General features: G+C 40.1%; 1 protein-coding gene across 4 annotated transcripts in view; it reads left to right on the plus strand.

The window, feature by feature from the left end:
• NUP93 (nucleoporin 93) overlaps positions 1–18,904 on the plus strand; it is a 118,855-nt gene that overhangs the window by 27,058 nt on the left and 72,893 nt on the right. For all 4 annotated transcript variants that reach the window (XM_054453032.2, XM_063655170.1, XM_063655171.1 and 1 more), the window contains exon 3: positions 2,648–2,765. In XM_054453032.2, the coding sequence (XP_054309007.1) occupies positions 2,648–2,765 (118 nt within the window). The remainder of the gene's footprint in view (positions 1–2,647; positions 2,766–18,904) is intronic.

The raw sequence follows: 18,904 nt of genomic DNA on the forward strand, positions 1-18,904 counted from the left end.
TGTGTGTTGTTCCCCTCCCTGTGTCCGTGTGTTCTCTGTTCAATTCGCACTTATGAGTGAGAACATGCAGTGTTTGGTTTTGTGTTCCTGTGTTAGTTTGCTGAGAATGATGGCTTCCAGCTTCATCCAGCTCCCTGCAAAGGACATGAACTCATTCTTTTTGATGGCTGCACAGTATTCCATGGTGTATATGTGCCACATTTTCTTTAACCAGTCTATCATTGATGGGCATTTGGGTTGGTTCCAAGTCTTTGCTATTGTAAATAGTGCTGTAGTAAACATACATGTGCATGTGTCTTTATAGTAGAATGAGTTATAATCCTTTGGGTATATACTCAGTAATGGGATTGCTGGGTCAATGGTATTTCTGTTTCTAGATCCCTGAGGAATTGCTACACTGTCTTCCACAATGGTTGAATTAATTTACACTCCCACCAACAGTGTAAAAGCATTCCTATTTCTCCACAGCCTTGCCAACATCCATTGTTTCCTGACTTTTTAATAATTGCCATTCTGATTGGCGTGAGATGGTATCTCATTGTGGTTTTGATTTGCATTTCTCTAATAATCAGTGATATTGAGCTTTTTTTCATATGTTTGTTGGCTGCATAAATGTCTTCTTTTGAGAAGGGAGACCCACTCTTTTAGAGAGTTAACTATTTAGGATTATTAGAGGAAAGAGGCAAGATATGGCAACCTAGAGGGAAAGCCCCGGGGATGGCATCATAGTTGATGTGGAAGAGACAAAAATCTATAGGAAGGAACCTCTGGGTAAATGTAATCTGTTGCTGTAGTATTTATTGGATTAGAACTGCATATGCGAAATCCTTTCTCTTCTCCAATAAGTCTGTTAGTTCAGGATTGAAACTTTTAGGTGTTATACGTGTAGGTGTTAGGGTTACATGTGCTGCCAAATTCTCTGACTACTAAGTTACACAAAGTGAACACAAATGTTATCAGTGAGAGTTTTTGATACTAATTTATAATCCAAAAACAGTCTACAAATTAATGGGCTGGATGTGGTGGTTCCCGCCTGTAATCCCAGCACTTTTGGAAGCTGAGGCAGGAGGATCGCTTGGCCAGGAGTTTGAGACCAGCCTGGGCAACAGAGCAAGACCCTGTCTGAAAATAGAATAGAATAGAATAGAATAGAGTAGAGTAGAGTAGAGTAGGAGTAGGAGTTAGGAGTAGGAGTTAGGAGTAGGAGTAGGAGTAGGAGTGGAGGAGTGGAGGAGTGGAGGAGTGGAGGAGGAGTGGAGGGAGTCGGGTGGAGTGGAGTGGAGTGGAGGTAGAGTGGAGGTAGAGTAGAGTGTATTGAGGAGTGGAGTGGCGTGGAGGTAGAGTAGAGTGTATTGAGTTCCCCTAAGTGGAGTGGAGTGGAGGTAGAGTGGAGGTAGAGTAGAGTGTATTGAGGAGTGGAGTGGAGTGGAGGTAGAGTAGAGTGTATTGAGTTCCCCTAAGTGGAGTGGAGTGGAGTAGAGTGGAGTGGAGTGGAGTGGAGGTAGAGTAGAGTGTATTGAGTTCCCCTAAGTGGAGTGGAGTGGAGTGGAGTGGAGGTAGAGTAGAGTGTATTGAGTTCCCCTAAGTTTCTTTTTTCCAGAGTAGAGTACAGTAGAGTACAGTAGAGTAGAGTGTATTGAGTTCCCCTAAGTTTCTTTTTTCCAGAGAGTGTTCTAGATATTAGTGCAACCTTTTCTTTAAAAAAACTACCCTTGCATTGTTACATTGCCCCAGATGAGTAGAAATAAAGATGGCTATATTATCCCATTTCTCTTCAAACGCATTTACTGATCAGATAACAGCCTCCTATATTATTAGACTGGGCAGCAGAGAGGGAACCTGCAGATGTGCTGAACATGGCGTTTGGCTTTTGAAGGGAAGCCGTGGAGAACTGGCCTTGAATTCTGGTTTGATTGCCCCTGGGCAAATCATTGGTCACCTTGAACCTTTAGTTTCCTTAGCTCATGAATGACGTTTATACTAGGTTACTCCTGAAACGTCTACAATGTTGTAGTTCACTATATCCATCTACGGAGGCTGTAAGTGTAGAATGGTGGTTAAGAGTTGTGCTGTACAACCCGGGAGGCTGAGGCAGGAGAATCACATGAACCTGGGAGGCGGAGGTTGCAGTGAGCCGAGATCGTGCCACTGCAATCCAGTCTGGACGACAGAGTGAGACTGTCAGAAAAAAAAAAAAAAAAAAAAAAAAGGGTTGTGCCGCAGAACTAGATGACCTGCCTCTGCCACTTCCTGACTCTGTGACTTTGGGCAAGCTGGCTGTCCTCTTTGTACCTTAGTTCTCTCATCCATAAAATGGGGATGAATGATAGCATGTACCTCATGGGTTTCTTTACTATGACATGTTTGGAGCAGTCTAGTCTATGGTAGTAGTATCGTTTTATTCTAGACAAGGCTCTCAAATTCAGGCATGCTTAGAACTTGAATCTGTTACTACACAGTACAGTGTTATGGCTCTTATTCCAGGTGTTCTCTATGGAAAGATATAAAACAACTATGTAAAAGTGTCTGGACAGTATATAGGAAGTTTTGAATTAAAAATACTGTCCAGTATTTGATGAAGCATATTAGATGTCCTAATCCTACTTTTCCCCTTACTTATATCTCCCTATTCTATATCTTCACATAGGTCAGTTCTCCTTGGATCTCGGGGACTTGACATATCCCACATCTCCCAGCGATTGGAGAGTCTGAGTGCAGCCACCACCTTTGAGCCTCTTGAGCCTGTGAAGGACACTGACATTCAGGTAAGGGCTGCCAAGTGCAGGTGGAACCCAGAGCATATAACCCGGGCTGAAGACCCTGGCCCTTCTTTAACCAGCAGATTGAGGAATTTCAGTTTTCTTTGTTAATTTTCTTCTTCCTCAGATATTAAGAGAACAGTAGATTCAGCTTTGGAGGTATAGTGGAAAACATTGGGTTATTTTCAGAGCTCTCTGTGTGGCTGAATTAAAAAAGCAATTCCAACCTGCACTTTTTAGATTATTATAATTAGGAGAACAGATTTCTCTTCCTTCCTTGGGCTTAATCCAAGGCTCAGAGACATTAGTCACAAGTTTCTTTCACTTTCTTTGCTAGATCTCAAATAATTTTACTATTCGTCTTCCACATTTCTTTTTTACATCTTGCTTGTATTGGTTGGCAAAAAGCTGGGGAAAACTTAGAGTACTATTTACTGAAACCTACTCAGTGATTTCCAAGAAGTGTTTGGCTGCATTAGTGGCACCAGGAAGTAGTCTAATAGAACACTCCAGTCTCATTTAACCAAACATGCCACAAGCAATTGATAGCTGTTTTAATCTAATCAGAAACTGACATAAAATTGTTAAGGAAAAAACTCACGGTCTATTTAGTTTTTGAGGAATTGGAACACTGCATTTGCATTAGAGTGAAGGGACAGTGGGGTACCATTTTATTTTTTTATCATTGATTTACCTGAAAATGAGAGGATGCCTCCTGCAGAGGCAAATTCTAGTAGAAATGGGCAATATTATTTGGGCTCAATTTGAATTAATACTCTCTACCCTAGTAACCTTCCTAAGAACCATTTTAGTCCATCTAATGGCCACATTTCTACTGCATTTATTTGAATTCAGAAACCTAAAACTACTTTGAGTTGAGAGTTGAAGAACTATAGATATTTTTCCTATTGCTGCTATGTTCCCAAAGTATGAAAATCCAGTTTTTCCAGTTTTATATGCTAAATCATTTTTGCCTGTCAACTTACAGTTGCCTTCTCATTTCCATGTAATCTTAAAATGGCATGTATACTTTTTAAACTTTTTTTTTAAGTTTTAGTGCCCCTCCCCCGTACAACTGCTTGAGGCTCTCTGTTAACAAATACATATAACAGGGATGAATAATCACCATATATTTTGGGAGCATCCCTAATAATGTGGAGAGAAATGGCACCTGCTGAAAGGGTTTTTGTTTCTAATGTTGAAAATACCAGAGAAATTGTTTGTTTGAAAAACAAAGTGTTTTTTACATTTTCTTTGATATTCTTGGAGTAGGTATTTTGAATACTCAACAGCATTTTGTGATGCACTTCATGCATTTCCAGTGATGTGAAACTCCATTTTTTTACCTTAAGGTATTGACAGGTTTGTACATGCATTGAGTCATAATGATCATTTCATCTAACCTTCTACTTAATGGAAGAATACCCTCCTTCAACACTGCCATTAGATGGTTTTCTAATAATATATGCTTAGTTACATCAAAGAGAATTTCTTAATTTGGAATGAGCGCATCAGAGCTTTGGTCCTGTACCGCTGGGAAGTCTCTGAACTTTGAGATTAAGGATGCTTCCATTTCAAAAGTTCACCTCTTGCCCAGGCACAGTAGCTCATGCCTCTAATCCCAGCATGGTAGGAGGCTGAGGTGGGAGGATTGCTTGAGCCTAGGAGTTCAAGACCAGCCTGGGCGACATAGTGATACCCCCTGTATTTGGCCATCCTTGCATTGCTATAAAGACATACCTGAGACTGGGTAATATATAAAGAAAGAGGTTCAGTTGGCTCATGGTTCTGCAGGCTGTACAAGAAGCATAAAACCAGCATCTGCTTCTGGGGAGGCCTCAGGGAGCTTTTACTCATTTCAAAAGGCAAAGTGGGAGCTTGCACGTCACATGGTGAAAGCAGGAGCTAGAAAGAGTTGGGGGCAGGGGCCGGTGCCACTTTCAAACACCAGATCTCATAAGAACTCACTGTCATGAGGACAGCACCAAGAGGATGGTATTAAACCATTCATGAGAAATCTGCTCCCATGATCCAGTCACCTCCCACCAGGCCCCACCCCCAACATTGGGGATTACAGTTCAACATGAGATTTGGCAGGGACATGTATTCAAACTATGTCACTCTGTCTCTACAAAGATAAAAAATTATCGGGGCATGGTGGCGCATGCCTGTAGTCCCAGCTACAGGGGGAGGCTGAGGCAGGAACATCACTTGAGTCCAGGAGGTTGAGGTTGAGGCTGCAGTGAGTCCCTCCTGTGTGCACCACTGTACTCAAGTCTGGGTGACAGAGCAAGACCCTGTCTCAAAAAAAACCAAAAAAAAACCAAAAAACAACTCACCTCTTCGTTGTGCTGTTCCAGAATAGCTTCAAAAATGCAAAATGGTCAGTCCAAGATAACTTTTGATTAATTAGGAATCGATCATCTAGACCTGAAGTAAAAGTTTAAGGCTTACTAGTTTTGAAATAAGTTCTCTGTTGACTTCATCTTCTTGCCAGCAAAGGCTTAAAGGAGAAAATTTAGCTTTGGCCTGATCTGGGGGAACTCCGTTTTATCAATAGGGATTGGAGGTTTTAAGTTGTATTGTGTGGCTCAGTTGACCTGTGCTTAAACTTCCTATACACATATCCTTCCCTGACTTCTTGTTTAGTAACCAAGCATAAGAGCCAAGCCAGCTTGCACTCCTGGCATGGAGTGATCCTCCTCTTAATTCTTCTCATAATGTGTTGGTTATCCAAGAAGAATAAACTTGGACATTTTCAGTGATTTGTCTTTAGAAAAGCCAGATATACTATTTGATGGACTTTTTTTTCATTTATTTTAATTGCTTAAATGAGATATAATTCACATACCATAAATCTGATGGACTTTTGTAATTGAACTTTTGTTTTTCAATCAATGCATTTTTTTTGAGGTGAGAATGCACCCTAATTCCATGTGCTATCAGTCAGAGGGAAATTATTATGTCAATTTATAAGCCACTTAAAGTACTGTTCATAAAAAGGAAATGCTGATGCATTCTTTGACAAATACTGTCCAGGACTTTGTACTATCCATTGTTTGCATTACTTATAAGCTTAAAGGCATTTTGCCATGTATGCATTGTCCTTTTCTATTTGGTAAACATTGATTATATTTCCTTCTGCTTCTAATGGAGCTTGAAATTAATATGGGTTTTTTTTGTTACCATTTTGTTCTTTGTCATAATCAATAATGTTTGCGTGCATTGTGAATGCATTTTAAAAAAATTGCTGTGACCAGCAAAGGTAGTATATTAAAGAAACGCCACTTAAATATATGTAGGGATGATACTAGTAGAATTTTTTTAATGTTTATTGATTTTATTTTTTGGAAATGGTCATAAAGAAGGCCTACATTTGTGTAATAGAGGTGAAGAGTGATAACAGGACATGCTACTAAAACAGCTGTTCTGGATCTGTTCTAAATGACTTTGTGGTGCTTGGGAGTATGCGTCCTCTCACAGATATCCACTTGCTCACTTCTGTCTTTGGAGAAAAAAATATTGAGGGCATATTGCACATCTTTACTGTGATCTGAACAGACCTAATGTATCATGGATATGTGTATTATATAATAATAAAGTGCAAATTTACATAGTTCAGTTATATTCTGGGTTTTTTCACTAGATTGCATGTATATTTCAAGAAGTCTGTGCAGAAATAGCCTGAGTTGGCCATGAAAATGGGAGCTGCAGTTTCCCAGCATTAGGCTATAATATTTTTAAATGGCATTAGACTTTCAAAATAACTAAGAGTGGAATTGGAATGTTTCTAACACAAAGAAATGATAAACAGTTGAGGTGAAGGGTGTCCTGATTGCCGATTTGATCATTACACATTGTATGCTTGTATCAAAGTATCACATGTACAACATGAATAAATATGATGTATCCCTAACAATTAAAAATATTTTTAATGGCATTAGACCATTGCAGAGCAATAATAAATAATTGCCAAACTTACTATATTAAATTCCTAGGGATGCTGTAACAAAGTACTGCAAACTTGGTGGCCTAAAACAACAGAAGTTTATTCTGTCACGGTTCTGGAATCTTGAACTTTGAAATCAAGGTATTGGCAGCACCACACACTCTCCATAGGCTCTAGGGGAGACTCCTTCCTCTTCTGGCTTCTGGTTGGCTCCTGACATTCCTTGGCTTATGGCAGCATAACTTCAGTCTCTTCCTCCATCTTCACAGGGTTCTTCCTTGTGCGTGTCAGGTCTACATTTCATGTCATATAAGGACACCAGTCATTGGATTTAGGACTCACCCTAAATCCAGGATAATCTCTTCTTGAGATCCTTAATTATGTTTTGCAAAGGCCCTATTTCCAAGTAAGGTCACATTTACAAGGACCAGAGGTTGGGACTTGGACATATCTTTTTGTGGGACACACACTTCAACCCACTGTACTTATAGTGCCAGAAATTTTAAAACTGTTACTGTAAAGAATGAAACATCTTCAAATCTAACTCCATTTCATATCCATGGGCAGTATTGGGATAAGATATCCATTGCTAGTCGTTCAGTACTGCAGGTCCCAACTAAGTTTCTCATGTCATCCTCCTCATTCTCCTTTGAGTCTTTGGGAAATGAGGGTGACTACTTACGTCTGATTTCAGAATTTAATAGTAGTTATTCTTTCTAAACATGTTAACAGTCTGTAATGTGTTTGAGAGATTTATCTAGAGACATTTTTTCAACTAGAAACTCTCTACTTCTTAAAGTATTAAATATGTAGTTTTTAAGGTAAGTATAGATAGGATTAAATTTTGGCATTTTTCCAAGGTAGAAGGACCTGCTTGTGTGTGTGTGTGTGTGTGTGTATATATATATATGTAAATGCCCAACCCATTCTTTTTTCTTTTATAACTTATATCTTTGCTCACTGCCTTCACTTATCCTGGAACATCCAAGCCCTAATTTCAGTCTAAGACCCTAAGGCTTTCCTTAGATGTCACCTCTTCTGCAGTCTTAATAGACCTGTTTTCCCCACAGCCTCCAAATATAGTATATTGGCTTCCCTGCTTAGGAAAAGACAAAACTTTCTGCATGTTCCCTTACAAAGTAAATAGAAATCTAGATTATGTTGGAATTGACTTAGCCGCCAATTCTAATCAGTTAAGTGAAAATTCAGCCCCTTCTACCCAAAAGAAAAAAAAAAAAGACTCTGTTCTGAAGGCCTTTATAATCTGCCTAAATCTCCAGATGGAGATCTGTCCTATATGAGTAAAGAGGAAAAGAAATGATAAACAGGATAAAATAACCATAAAAAAATTAGAGTTAGGGAAACTGAACTATCATATGTAAGACTAAAGGTGTGATAATAATTGACTGTTAAAAACTTGTTTTGCTTGCCACATTGTATCTATAATATATTCATTATTTTCTTCCTTTTCCTGTCCTTGGAAATGTAGAATATATTCAAACCACTTTTAGTTTGTCTTTTAAATAGTAAGAAGAAACTAAATGGTTTTGTTAAGTATAAAAATGAATCAATGGCCGGATGCGGTGGCCCACACCTGTAATCCCAACACTTTGGGAGGCCGAAGCAGGCAGATCACTTGAGGTTAGAAGTTCAAGATCAGCTTGGTCAACATGGTGAAACCTGTCTCTACTAAAAATACAAAAATTAGCCGGACATGTTGGCGCACGCCTGTAATCCCGCTACTCAGGAGGTTAAGACAGGAGAATCACTTGAACCCAAGAGGTGGAGGTTGTGGTGAGCTGAGATGGCACCACAGCACTCCAGCCTGGCCGACAGAGAGAGACTGTGTCTCAAAAAATAAATAAAATTAAAAAATGAATCAATAGTGTTGTAACCCCTTATCACCTGAATTATTTTTATAGTCTTTTAGTTTTCTGTCTTCTGCTCCTTAAATGCAGCTATGTATAACAGCAAAGAGGAAAAGTAGTTGCTCACTAATTGGGTGTTCGTAGTACTGGCAAGTTGTTGGTTGGGAACAGGTTGCAGAAATACTGTGGCAGTTTGTTGGAAAGAGGGTCAGATTTGCCTGGAATGATTAGTATGCAAATAGCTCTTCAGGAATTACTGGCAAAATATTAATATTGAAGAAAAAGTACAGTAAAATTTCCTTAGCTTGAATCAGTTAAGGGAAAGTACAGTCTGAATGGGTAAACAGTATCTTAATTCTAAGACTGAAAGAAATGCAGTTGTCATTTTCATCTGTTTCTGAAACTGAAACTGCTAAGCATGTTTACCAAGGAAAAGTATTATTACCAGACCTGCTTTAGCAAATCTAAGGAAGAGATGAAGTTCTTAAGAGTTGCGTCTGTTTGCATACTGATAATTCGTGTAACAATTCTGAGAAATGGTTTAAGTAGGCAGAACATCCCTATCTTCCATCTTGTTTCTGCTCTTAATATGCCTGAGTAGGCTCTTCTGCACAAAATGGTGATCTAGCCCAAATTGGATGATTTTGAACTGATGGACTGTGGACCCTGAAGGAATAAGACTTTGCTGTCTAAATATTTTCACATAATATAAAAATATAAGAGACTATTCCGTGGAATCTAATGGTGTGAAGGCTTTCAGTTAAGCATTTGCATTTATTGATCTCCTTTGTTATATTCCTCTTGTCCCTAAGAGAATGAACAGGATGTTCATGATACCCTTTCTTTTGAGTTTTTAGAGGGATTTAATGGATATTTGAATCTTGCTCTTTCTCAGCTTATGACAGCTGCCCATCCTGGACTTAAAACAACCTATAGTTAATGCTCCTGGGCTCAGTAGGAGTGATGAATCTGATTATCACCAGATCCAAAGTCTGTTAGTTGAAGAGAAATCCTTTCCTGGAACACCAGGTACATTTTAGGCCAAGATTTGGGTGTAGTGACTGAATTGCATGTAGAAAAGACATTACATCTTACTGTGCCCTGTTCTGGTTGAGGGACAATAAGTGGTGCCAAGCTTTGTCCCCTATGTGAACACAGTGGTGTCTACATCACACCTACTTAATAAACGTTTATTTGCTGTTCCTTGTCATTAAACCCTGACCCAGTATAAATCTTGGAGCTGGTAAAAACCAGTAAACCTGTAAAAAAAAATAATGTATTCACAGAGGCAGGCTAATGTGCCATCCTGTTTCGTGTTTATAATTAGGTAGCCTAATGCTGATCACAGTGGTAAGAAATTGAAATGATTTAATTTTTCTGCCTGTCCATGATAAGGGAAAAGGTAGGCATTGTGGTCTGGTGGCAAAGTATGCAATTACATTAAAGTATTCTGTGAATGGAATTAAAAATAGTAACTTTGGAATAAAAATGGGTTGGGGAAAATGTGAAAAACTGCTTTTATGTGAGCCAGGGATATAAGATTTCACCCTTTTTATTTATCCATTCACACTTACTCCTGAATGCAAGGCTTTCAGAAGAAGCAAGTAAATGGATGCTGAATGCATTCTGAATGAGCAGGAAATGACAGGCTTTTTTGTCTTCTAGGAGGTTTCTTATATCCTGTAGTGAGCAAGAGAATATCAATTACCAACTTAAAGAAGAAAGAAGTTGGAATGGTTCTCTAAGAGTATTTTGGAACAAGCCCCGTGGCTGAAATATTTAACATTTTAATAGAAGACTTCAGATATTGGCCAGGCTCTGGTGCCTTTGAACTGGAGTTGAGTCGTCCCCTCCCTCCTTCACCAGGTGTCTCTTAACCTGCCGATACCACTGATGCCCCAGCACTCTGGAGATGAGAAACATAGATTGACGTCTTCAGTCTGGCATCTATAAATTGCTCGGTTGCAGGAACCAGAAATGGGCATGTCTTTTTATCTGCTGAACTATTTGATACTGGAGTGGTTGTGATTTAAATGGTGGTTAAAGCCTTGTCAAATATTGAATGTTTTACTGTAGACCAGTCTGTTGTTCTCAGATGGCAGCCCTTTACCCAGTGTGCCACTTTGATCAGCTTGCCACAGCACCTTGTGATCTCTTATTTCTGTTTTTGGAATGTTCGATCCAAAGCTGTGCAGGCGTGCAGCCTGATGTGGCAGTTGGCAAACTGAGGCTTCTCAGTTACAAAACTTTGGGGCCCAGGTTGGTAGTGTCTCACTAAAAATCCATGATCTGCGATGGAACCGAGAGAGGGGATTACATAGAGGGGAGACCCTTGGCTTTACTGCTTTTCATTTGTTTGTTTGGTAGGGACCAGGAAAAGAAGCTGGGAGGTAAGATGGGCAGCATCCCCTACTGACAAGACCTAGACTTAGAATTTTCTTGTGCTGCAGTGCTCTAAGAACCAGTGTGTATCGCTTTCTTTTAAAGCATCTTTCCATTTCACAGATGCTCAGCTTCCATCTTGCACTTCAGATATGGAGAGGCTGTATGTGTTCCCCAAGCCCAGGTTGCTGACAGCCATGCTGGGGCTAAGGCCCTTGATTCTGACAGCTGCTGGTCTGCAGCGATCACAAGATCGGCAGTGGTGCACGCACCACTTTAATTATCCTGGAGGACAGAAGGGCCAGTCCTTGCCTCTCACTGTGGAGTGGCTGTGAGGCTGAGAAGCCATCAGCAAAATCCTGCCTGTGCTTTCCAGAAAGCTGCAGCACTTGAAGCACTGCAGCAGAATCTGCTGAGCAGGGCTGGGCGTGACACAGCTGCCAAGAAATTATTCAGAAAGAACCCTTGTCTTATAAGACATATTTGCAATGAAGACTAGACTATTTGTTTAATTTATAAAACAAAAGGGAGGGAGGGTTAGGTCAGCAGAATGTAAGTGGGAGTGTGGATTTACTTGCTGATTTTTAAAAATTACTGACTAATTTGGTTTATTTCTTTGAATGGGATGAACAAAAGGATATGGGGGAGAGTTTCCTCCACTCCTCCCTTTTCTTTTAAAAAAATAGTCTATTTTAAAATGCTGTTGCTATCTTAGGGACAGGTAGAAACAGCCATGGAAGGTTATATGGTATCTCTGATTTGCTCAAGGTACCAAAATACACTAGTGTGATATTCCCTGGGAGTTTTCTCTCTTCTAGTAGGTTCTCTCACTTTCACAGTGCACATCAATCTTTCTCAACAGGAGGACCAGTCTCTAAATGAGCAGGGCCTGGCAGACCCTTGAAAGTTTATGGGCATTTACAGGATCATTTAATTCTGTAATGAGGTCCTAAACTGCCCCAGATGTCTTAGCATTGAATGAATATAGTGGTGGGTGTTGTTCATTCAAAAGGTGCTTTTACTGAATCAATGCTTCTCAAACCAGTTTTTTTCTTCACTTTATCTCAGACTGAGAGATACTTTTATAAAATATAACAAAAATGAATTACTAGGAAAAAAAGACATGCAAAATACAAGCCCTTTTTAAAATTGGATTTGATAGCTATAAAATTACTCAGTTTGCTGTAAAAATCTATAAATCCTTATTGTCAGTTTTTGCACTTATCTGCTGCAGACTGGGAGCAAACCATTTGTGGACCGATGCTCCTTTGACCATATTTTGAGTACCACAAGTTTAAATAGTTGTGTTTTTTTCTCCTTCCTTCTTCCTTCCCTGTTTCTCACCGTTGCAGGGAAACGTAGTACCAGAGACACATTAAGTTCTTGTCTTTTGGCTGGACGCAGTGGCTCACGCCTGTAATCCCAGCACTTTGGGAGGCTGAGGTGGGTGGATCACCTGAGGTCGGGAGTTTGAGACCAGCCTGACCAACATGGAGAAACCCCATCTCTACTAAAAATACAAAATTAGCTGGGCGTGGTGGTGCATGCCTGTAATCCCAGCTACTTGGGAGGCTGAGGCAGGAGAATTGCTTGAACCCGGGAGGCGGAGGTTGTGGTGAACCAAGATCGTGCCATTGCACTCCAGCCTGGGTGACAAAAGCAAAACTCTGTCTCAAAAAAAAAAATTTTTTTTTTGGCCAGGTGTGGGGGCTAACGCCTGTAATCCCAGCACTTTGGAGGCCAAGGCGGGTGGATCACGAGGTCAGGAGATTGAGACCATCCTGGCTAACATGGTGAAACCCTGTCTCTACTAAAAAATACAAAAAATTAGCCTGGTGTGGTGGCAGGTGCCTATAGTCCCAGCTACTCTGGAGGCTGAGGCAGGAGAATGGTGTGAACCCGGGAGGTAGAGCTTTCGATGAGCCGAGATTGCCCCAGTGCACTCCAGTCTGGGGGACAGAGCAAGACTCTGTCTCAAAAAAAAAAAAAAAAAAAAAAATTGACTTTTGTCTTACCCCAGCTAACATCAGGGAAGCAAAGCCAAGGTTTATTGAGCATTTATTATGTTCAGACGTGTGCTAAGCACTTCCTAGGCTTGCTCATTGAATCTTCCCAGCAACCCTCTGAGGTGGATACTTATTGTTAACCCCATGTCACCGATGAGGCTTACAGAGGCTAGATATGCCAGACCAGAGCTCCAGTCTATTGATTTGAGTCCAATACTGTGCTCTTAGCTGCCTAGGATTTAAATTGCATTTGCAGACTAAGACTGTTTTAGTGAAGGAGGGAAGTTTTTGAGGATGTATTAGAAGGAGGAAAGTTAGTGAAAGTATAAAATAGAAGTATAATTGATCATTCATTTAGAGCAAAATAAAGAATAGAAAGCCCACAGTGCCGGAGAAAAGTATCTTTTGAATGGATGTGGTAGGCATAGCTCTTATTTACACAAGCTTAGTAGTAAAATAACATTGATTGAGGGAGAAGCTGGAGCATACTTTCTCAACCCTGATGTGAACTCTTACGGAGTGTTGGGAGGTGGTGGTTGAGGGGCATTCAGTTTTGCAGAAAGACCAAACCTGCTTCATCCATTTATCTCCAGGTGCTTGCTTTTTTTGCCATAGTTTTCTGCTTGCTGAGCTGTCAGTTTAATTTACTGTCTAAAGCTCAGCCTATTATTTTTCAGGTTTGCTGCCCTACAGGTACACTGTAAAGGATTTCTGTGAAATCCTGGAGCACCTTTTAGTTTCAAAATGCCAAAGCTTTGTGCTTGTGAAAATAGGTTGTGTTCAGCTTCTTGCTTGATCATCTTTGTTTTGTTTTGCTTCTGAAGCTGAACTTGAGTTAGAAGCATGATGCTAGAAGCAATTTAAAGGGCACATCAAATTTTTACTGTAATACTGAACTATTGATTGTTGACTTATTTGTAGGTTTAATGCAAACCCATTTCCTTACTTAGCGTCTGACTGGCCATTAAGCCCTGGCAATGTGCCGGAATGTTGAAATCTTGTATTGCATAATATGATTTGTCTGTCTAAGGGTATTATGTGTATTTGGTTTTAAAGACACAAAGCCCTCAACTTTGTGTGTATATTCCAGAATACAAGACAGATTTCTCTACAGCAAAATTATTCACGTCTAAGAGTATAAAAGTGAGGAATTGACATTCAGCTGAACATTAACACCTGATGTCTTGCAAACTGGTACTCTTTGGGCTATCTGGCTTTTATAAACAAACACAAACTAACATAACAGAATCAGGAAGAGAAGACTAAGCAGGGAAGGGAGAAGGGGTGTCAGTGAGTATGCAAGAATAGGTGACAATTAGGTTTGCCTGGTTCCACTCTGCTGGCATGGAGTTGAAATTAGAATCTAGCTGAAGGGCTGGTGCAGTCTCCTGTTTATGGAGAGAGCTGGCCAGGGGCTCAGGAGTGGTTGGAGAAGTCATCATTGGTCACAAGAAACTTTCACCATCTGCTTTCACAGCCTGGGCATCTTTTGACTGGAATAAAGGGTGTGTTTTCACCCCCTGAGTTAAGGCTGAGGGAGTGAGATGACAAAAACATTAAATCTGTGACTTTGAGAGTAAATGAGAACCAAATGGCTTTAAGGTGGGAAAATTGACTTCCCCCACCCCCACTAATCACAAAAATAAGATGGGCTTACTTCAGAAAATTTGGAAAATGGCTCCATAGTCACTTTCTTGACTGTTGTACTCCCCCTTGAAGTTGTTAGAACAGGTACCATTTGGGGAGTGTTGAACTTTTTAAACCGGATACTTGAAACAGTAGAACATCTTCTGTTTGAAATGACAAGGAAAATTGATAATAGAGAAGTGAGGGACTGGTACATGAAGTGTGTGTTAGAAATAGACTGTAAAAGTGGCCCTCATAGGTTGGGCGCAGTAGCTCACGCCTGTAATCCCAGCACTTTGGGAGGCTGAGGTGGGCGGATCACGAAGTGAGGAGATCGAGACCATCCTAGCTAACATGGTGAAACCCCGTCTCTACTGAAAAATTAAAAAACAAAAAACAAAAAAACATGTGACCCTCATAGCTCAAAATTGGTCAATTCCTATAAATTGACACACAGTCTGTTCCTTTATTCTGTAATGGAAAAGCTTCCTTATATGCAAAAAGGTATCAGAGATGTGCTGATTTCATGAACAACCCTTATATCATTTCATTGTCCCCTCAAACTATTTGGAAGGCTGGTTATTGAGAAGTTCTGTGACTTTGTCCTAATTTGGAAGATTTAGGGGGAAGTAATAGGCCTGGAACTTTGTATGAAGTTTGAGGGACACATCATAATAATCTTTTCATTTGTATAATACTTTACAGTGGGCTTTGTTATTCTCTTGTTCCACACTGCAGTGTATGAGATGGATTGATTGAGTGTTGGCATCATCTTTATTTAAAAGGGGAAGAAATTGAGACTAAGATAGATTAGTTACTGTAAAAGGTGGAACTTGAACCCAAATAATTCTTTATACCTTGTCGTGTAGTCTTACTTTTCTTATGCCTTGCTGAGGAAGGAATCAAGTGATGGATTGGTTGGGTAAATGCCATATTATTCTTTTCTGCAAAGACACTAAGCCAGTTCTTTCACCACTGGTCGAATTTCTTAATGTTTTGTCCCTGCCTTTCCTCTGACCATTTCTTACCTGTTTTCTAAGGAATGACATTTCCATTTATTCCCTCCAGCACGAAAGACTTGCTGGTTAACTAAATTAGGGATGGAAATGCTACTTAGAAGAGTAATTTGGCATGATTGCCTTCTGTGGACTGTACACTGAGTGGTGATAAACCTCATTTTTTCCATCTGAGATATACTTTGGAACAAAAAGTTATACTGATGTTTGTTGATACTGCTAACATAGTTTACTGCTGTTTTCCTTTATGTGACGTGGTGCTGGGTTTATGCTGTCTGAGTAGGTCATTGCTGCCAAGCAAATGAAAAGCAGCAAACTGAAACAAATGCCATATTTGGAACTTTAGGTGGACTGGAAGGAATGTCAGGGGTTTTAGAGCAGATTGAAGGAAAGATTTCTTTGTTTTGTTTTTGTTTTTGCCATTATTTTGCTTTCTGTTTTATGCTGGATACCACCTTCTCTGTTCCCTTCCCTTTCATTCTCTTTCTTTTTCTTTTTTGGTCTTTTCTCCTTTCTTCCTTTCACTTTTGCTTTCCTTCTGTCCTTTGCATCCCTCTCTCTGCCACCTGTCCCCTTGCCTCAGCCTTTTTAGACTGGTTGTCAGCAGGAGTTACCATTGCTAATGGGAGTGTACCAGATGCCTCAGCGGTATTGAGGGCAGAAAAAGGGTAGAGAACACGGTTGGGTAGAATTTTTTCTCATTTTTCTGATCAAGTGTTAGCTGTGAAAACATGGCTGTTAGAATGGCTCCCACAGCTTGGCAGTATGCACCCACCAAAGCTATCTTCCTGTGGAATGAGCACAGTTGGAGAGTGAGATTGGACTCCGGATTCTTTATACCTTGTCCTGTAGTCTTCCTTTTCTTATGCCTTGCTGAAGAAGGCATCAAGTGATGGATTCGTTGGGTAAATGCCATATTATTCTTTTCTGCAAAGACAGTAAGCTAGTTCTTTCACCACTGGTCAAATTTCTTAATGTTTTGTCCCTGCCTTTCCTCTGACCATTTCTTATCTGTTTTCTATGCAATGACATTTCCCCATCAGGGGCCCGGAAGCTCTGTGGGAGCCTAGCCTTGCTGTGTATCAGAGGTGGGCCTCTTCCTTGTTTCTCCACTGCCCTACATACTCTGCTTACTTGTGTTTTCTGCATTTGCAAACCCCAAATAAATGGAATTTAGTTTTATTTGTCTAGCCAGTTTGCTCATGTTCTGCTCTTGTAATATGTACCCTGAAGTGCATTTCCTTACTTTGGCCGTTGCCTGAAGCCTCTGCTAATTTTCTACCTTTGTTTTTTAGTGTCTGACTCAGCTTGGTATTGAGGGCCTGTAAGAGTTTTCTGTTACAGTACTGTGATAGTGCGAAATATGTATTTGGTCTTGGACCCTGTTTCCTCCAGCCTTCTGGGAAGAGAGAGGATCTGAAGGTTTAAGTTGATCACCAGTGGCCAGTGGTTTAATCAGGCATGCCTACATAAGGAAGCCTCCATAAAAACCCAAAAGGAAGTCTTCTGTGTTGATTGTCATTGTGTGGTGAGAGCAGAGTAGACACAGTTTGAATTGGTTTTTCCTCACAAGTACTTAGTAAGCCAAGGTTTGAGGTGAGAGTTGCAACTTATTTATTATTAGATGATTGATTATACATTAAAGCCAAATCTAAGTAGGGGGAGAACAGGGAAGAAACTGACCAAGGAAAAGAAGGCGTTTGGTTGCATTTCTTGTGTTTCTGAAATGAAGTTGTAAATTAATCTACCTCCCAACCTCATATATGCTTTTCACTATTTGTTAACTATTCATTCTACTTTCTTTTTTGAGAATGGGGCAGTGTTATGGGATGGGTTTTATTTTCGAGCAACAAACGCATTGCAGAGCCTTTCAGGCATCTAGGCTTTTCCTTGCGGGTTAGGAAGGGGAAGGAGCCACTGATCTCATCTCTGTCTTTGTATTAACTTTCTAGCTCAGGTTGGGTTTAATTTCCTCCTCCATTCCTCTCCTGCCCTGAACACCTTTGGCAACCAGAGAAAAGCCTTTTGGTCAGTGATTCTAGAGTGTGGCGCTCAGACCAGCAGCATCAGCATCACCTGGGAACTTTTAAGAAATGTGATTCTCAGGCTCCCCGCAGACCTGTTGAATCCAAATCTCTGAGGGTGCGACCCAGAGTCTGTGTTTTAACAAGTACTCCAGCTTGAGATCTACTGAATTAAGTGATAACAGAAGTCTACTGTAGGTAAACCTGCTTTTCTAGGTGTCTCTGCCAACTTTTAAACTCAGTCCACCTGTGGACTAATACTGAATTTTCACTAAACAAACTGTAAACAAAGCAGCCTGCAAAGCAGTGTATTTATCTTTTAAGTGTTTGAGTCCATAAAGAATTTATAACCACCTTTGTTTTTATCTTTGCTTCATCAAGGACATAGTGTTCAATATAATATATGTTTAAAACATATATATTTAAAAACTTATGACTTATAATTTGTCAGTTATAATTGTTTTCATCATAGAGGTATTGAATCTGATATTAAGGCTGTAGCTCAAAATATACTACCTAAAAAGTAGTCAGAGCCCAGAGGAGAATAAAGAAGAGAGGGAGACATGGGAAAGGGAAGTGGGAGGATTAATAATCCCATCTTAGTTAATCATCATTATCCTCTCTGATTACTGTGAGCGGATGTGCTGTTGCTTCTGCAAATGTTAATAATTCATGGTTGGACTATGCCAAAAGGAGGCCTTAAATCTGGTCTCTCAGCAGATTAAATACACCGTCTGCCATCAGTAGGAGCCAGGAGAGATGAAAGATGGACTTGTTTTTATTCATTAACCTGATTTCTCTGCCTTTCTCTCAGCTCCTCTCATTCTCATTTTGTTCACCTTTTCATTTGCTTCTCTCTGTATGCCCCCCACCCCCACCATTAAATGTGTACTAGGGATCTTGGGTCTGCTGTTAATGACATTAGATTTTACTTTTCCTTAGCTGCTAGTAACAACAGATGCCGTGAGAGAAAGCAGAGAAGCAGAACAAGTATTTCTTTGGAAATGTCTAAATCAGTCTGCATATTTGAAAAATGTATTAAAATGTGCTGCCTGTGTTTTAGAAATCATTTGAAATGGCTTCTCTTGGCTTTGAAGAGAATCCTATTGTATAGATAGTTGAAAATACATGCAGTGCTCTTACTTTATCCTGGTGTGGTGGTATTTTCTCATTTTGCAGATGAAGAAACTGAGGCATGAGGTGAATGATTTGGTTACCTAGAGCCCAGTTGTTCTGACTCTAGCTTTAGTATGCTTTCCACTGGACTTGATCAC

The sequence above is a fragment of the Pongo pygmaeus genome, chromosome 18 (assembly GCF_028885625.2).
Source record: "Pongo pygmaeus isolate AG05252 chromosome 18, NHGRI_mPonPyg2-v2.0_pri, whole genome shotgun sequence".
Lineage (NCBI taxonomy): Eukaryota > Metazoa > Chordata > Mammalia > Primates > Hominidae > Pongo > Pongo pygmaeus.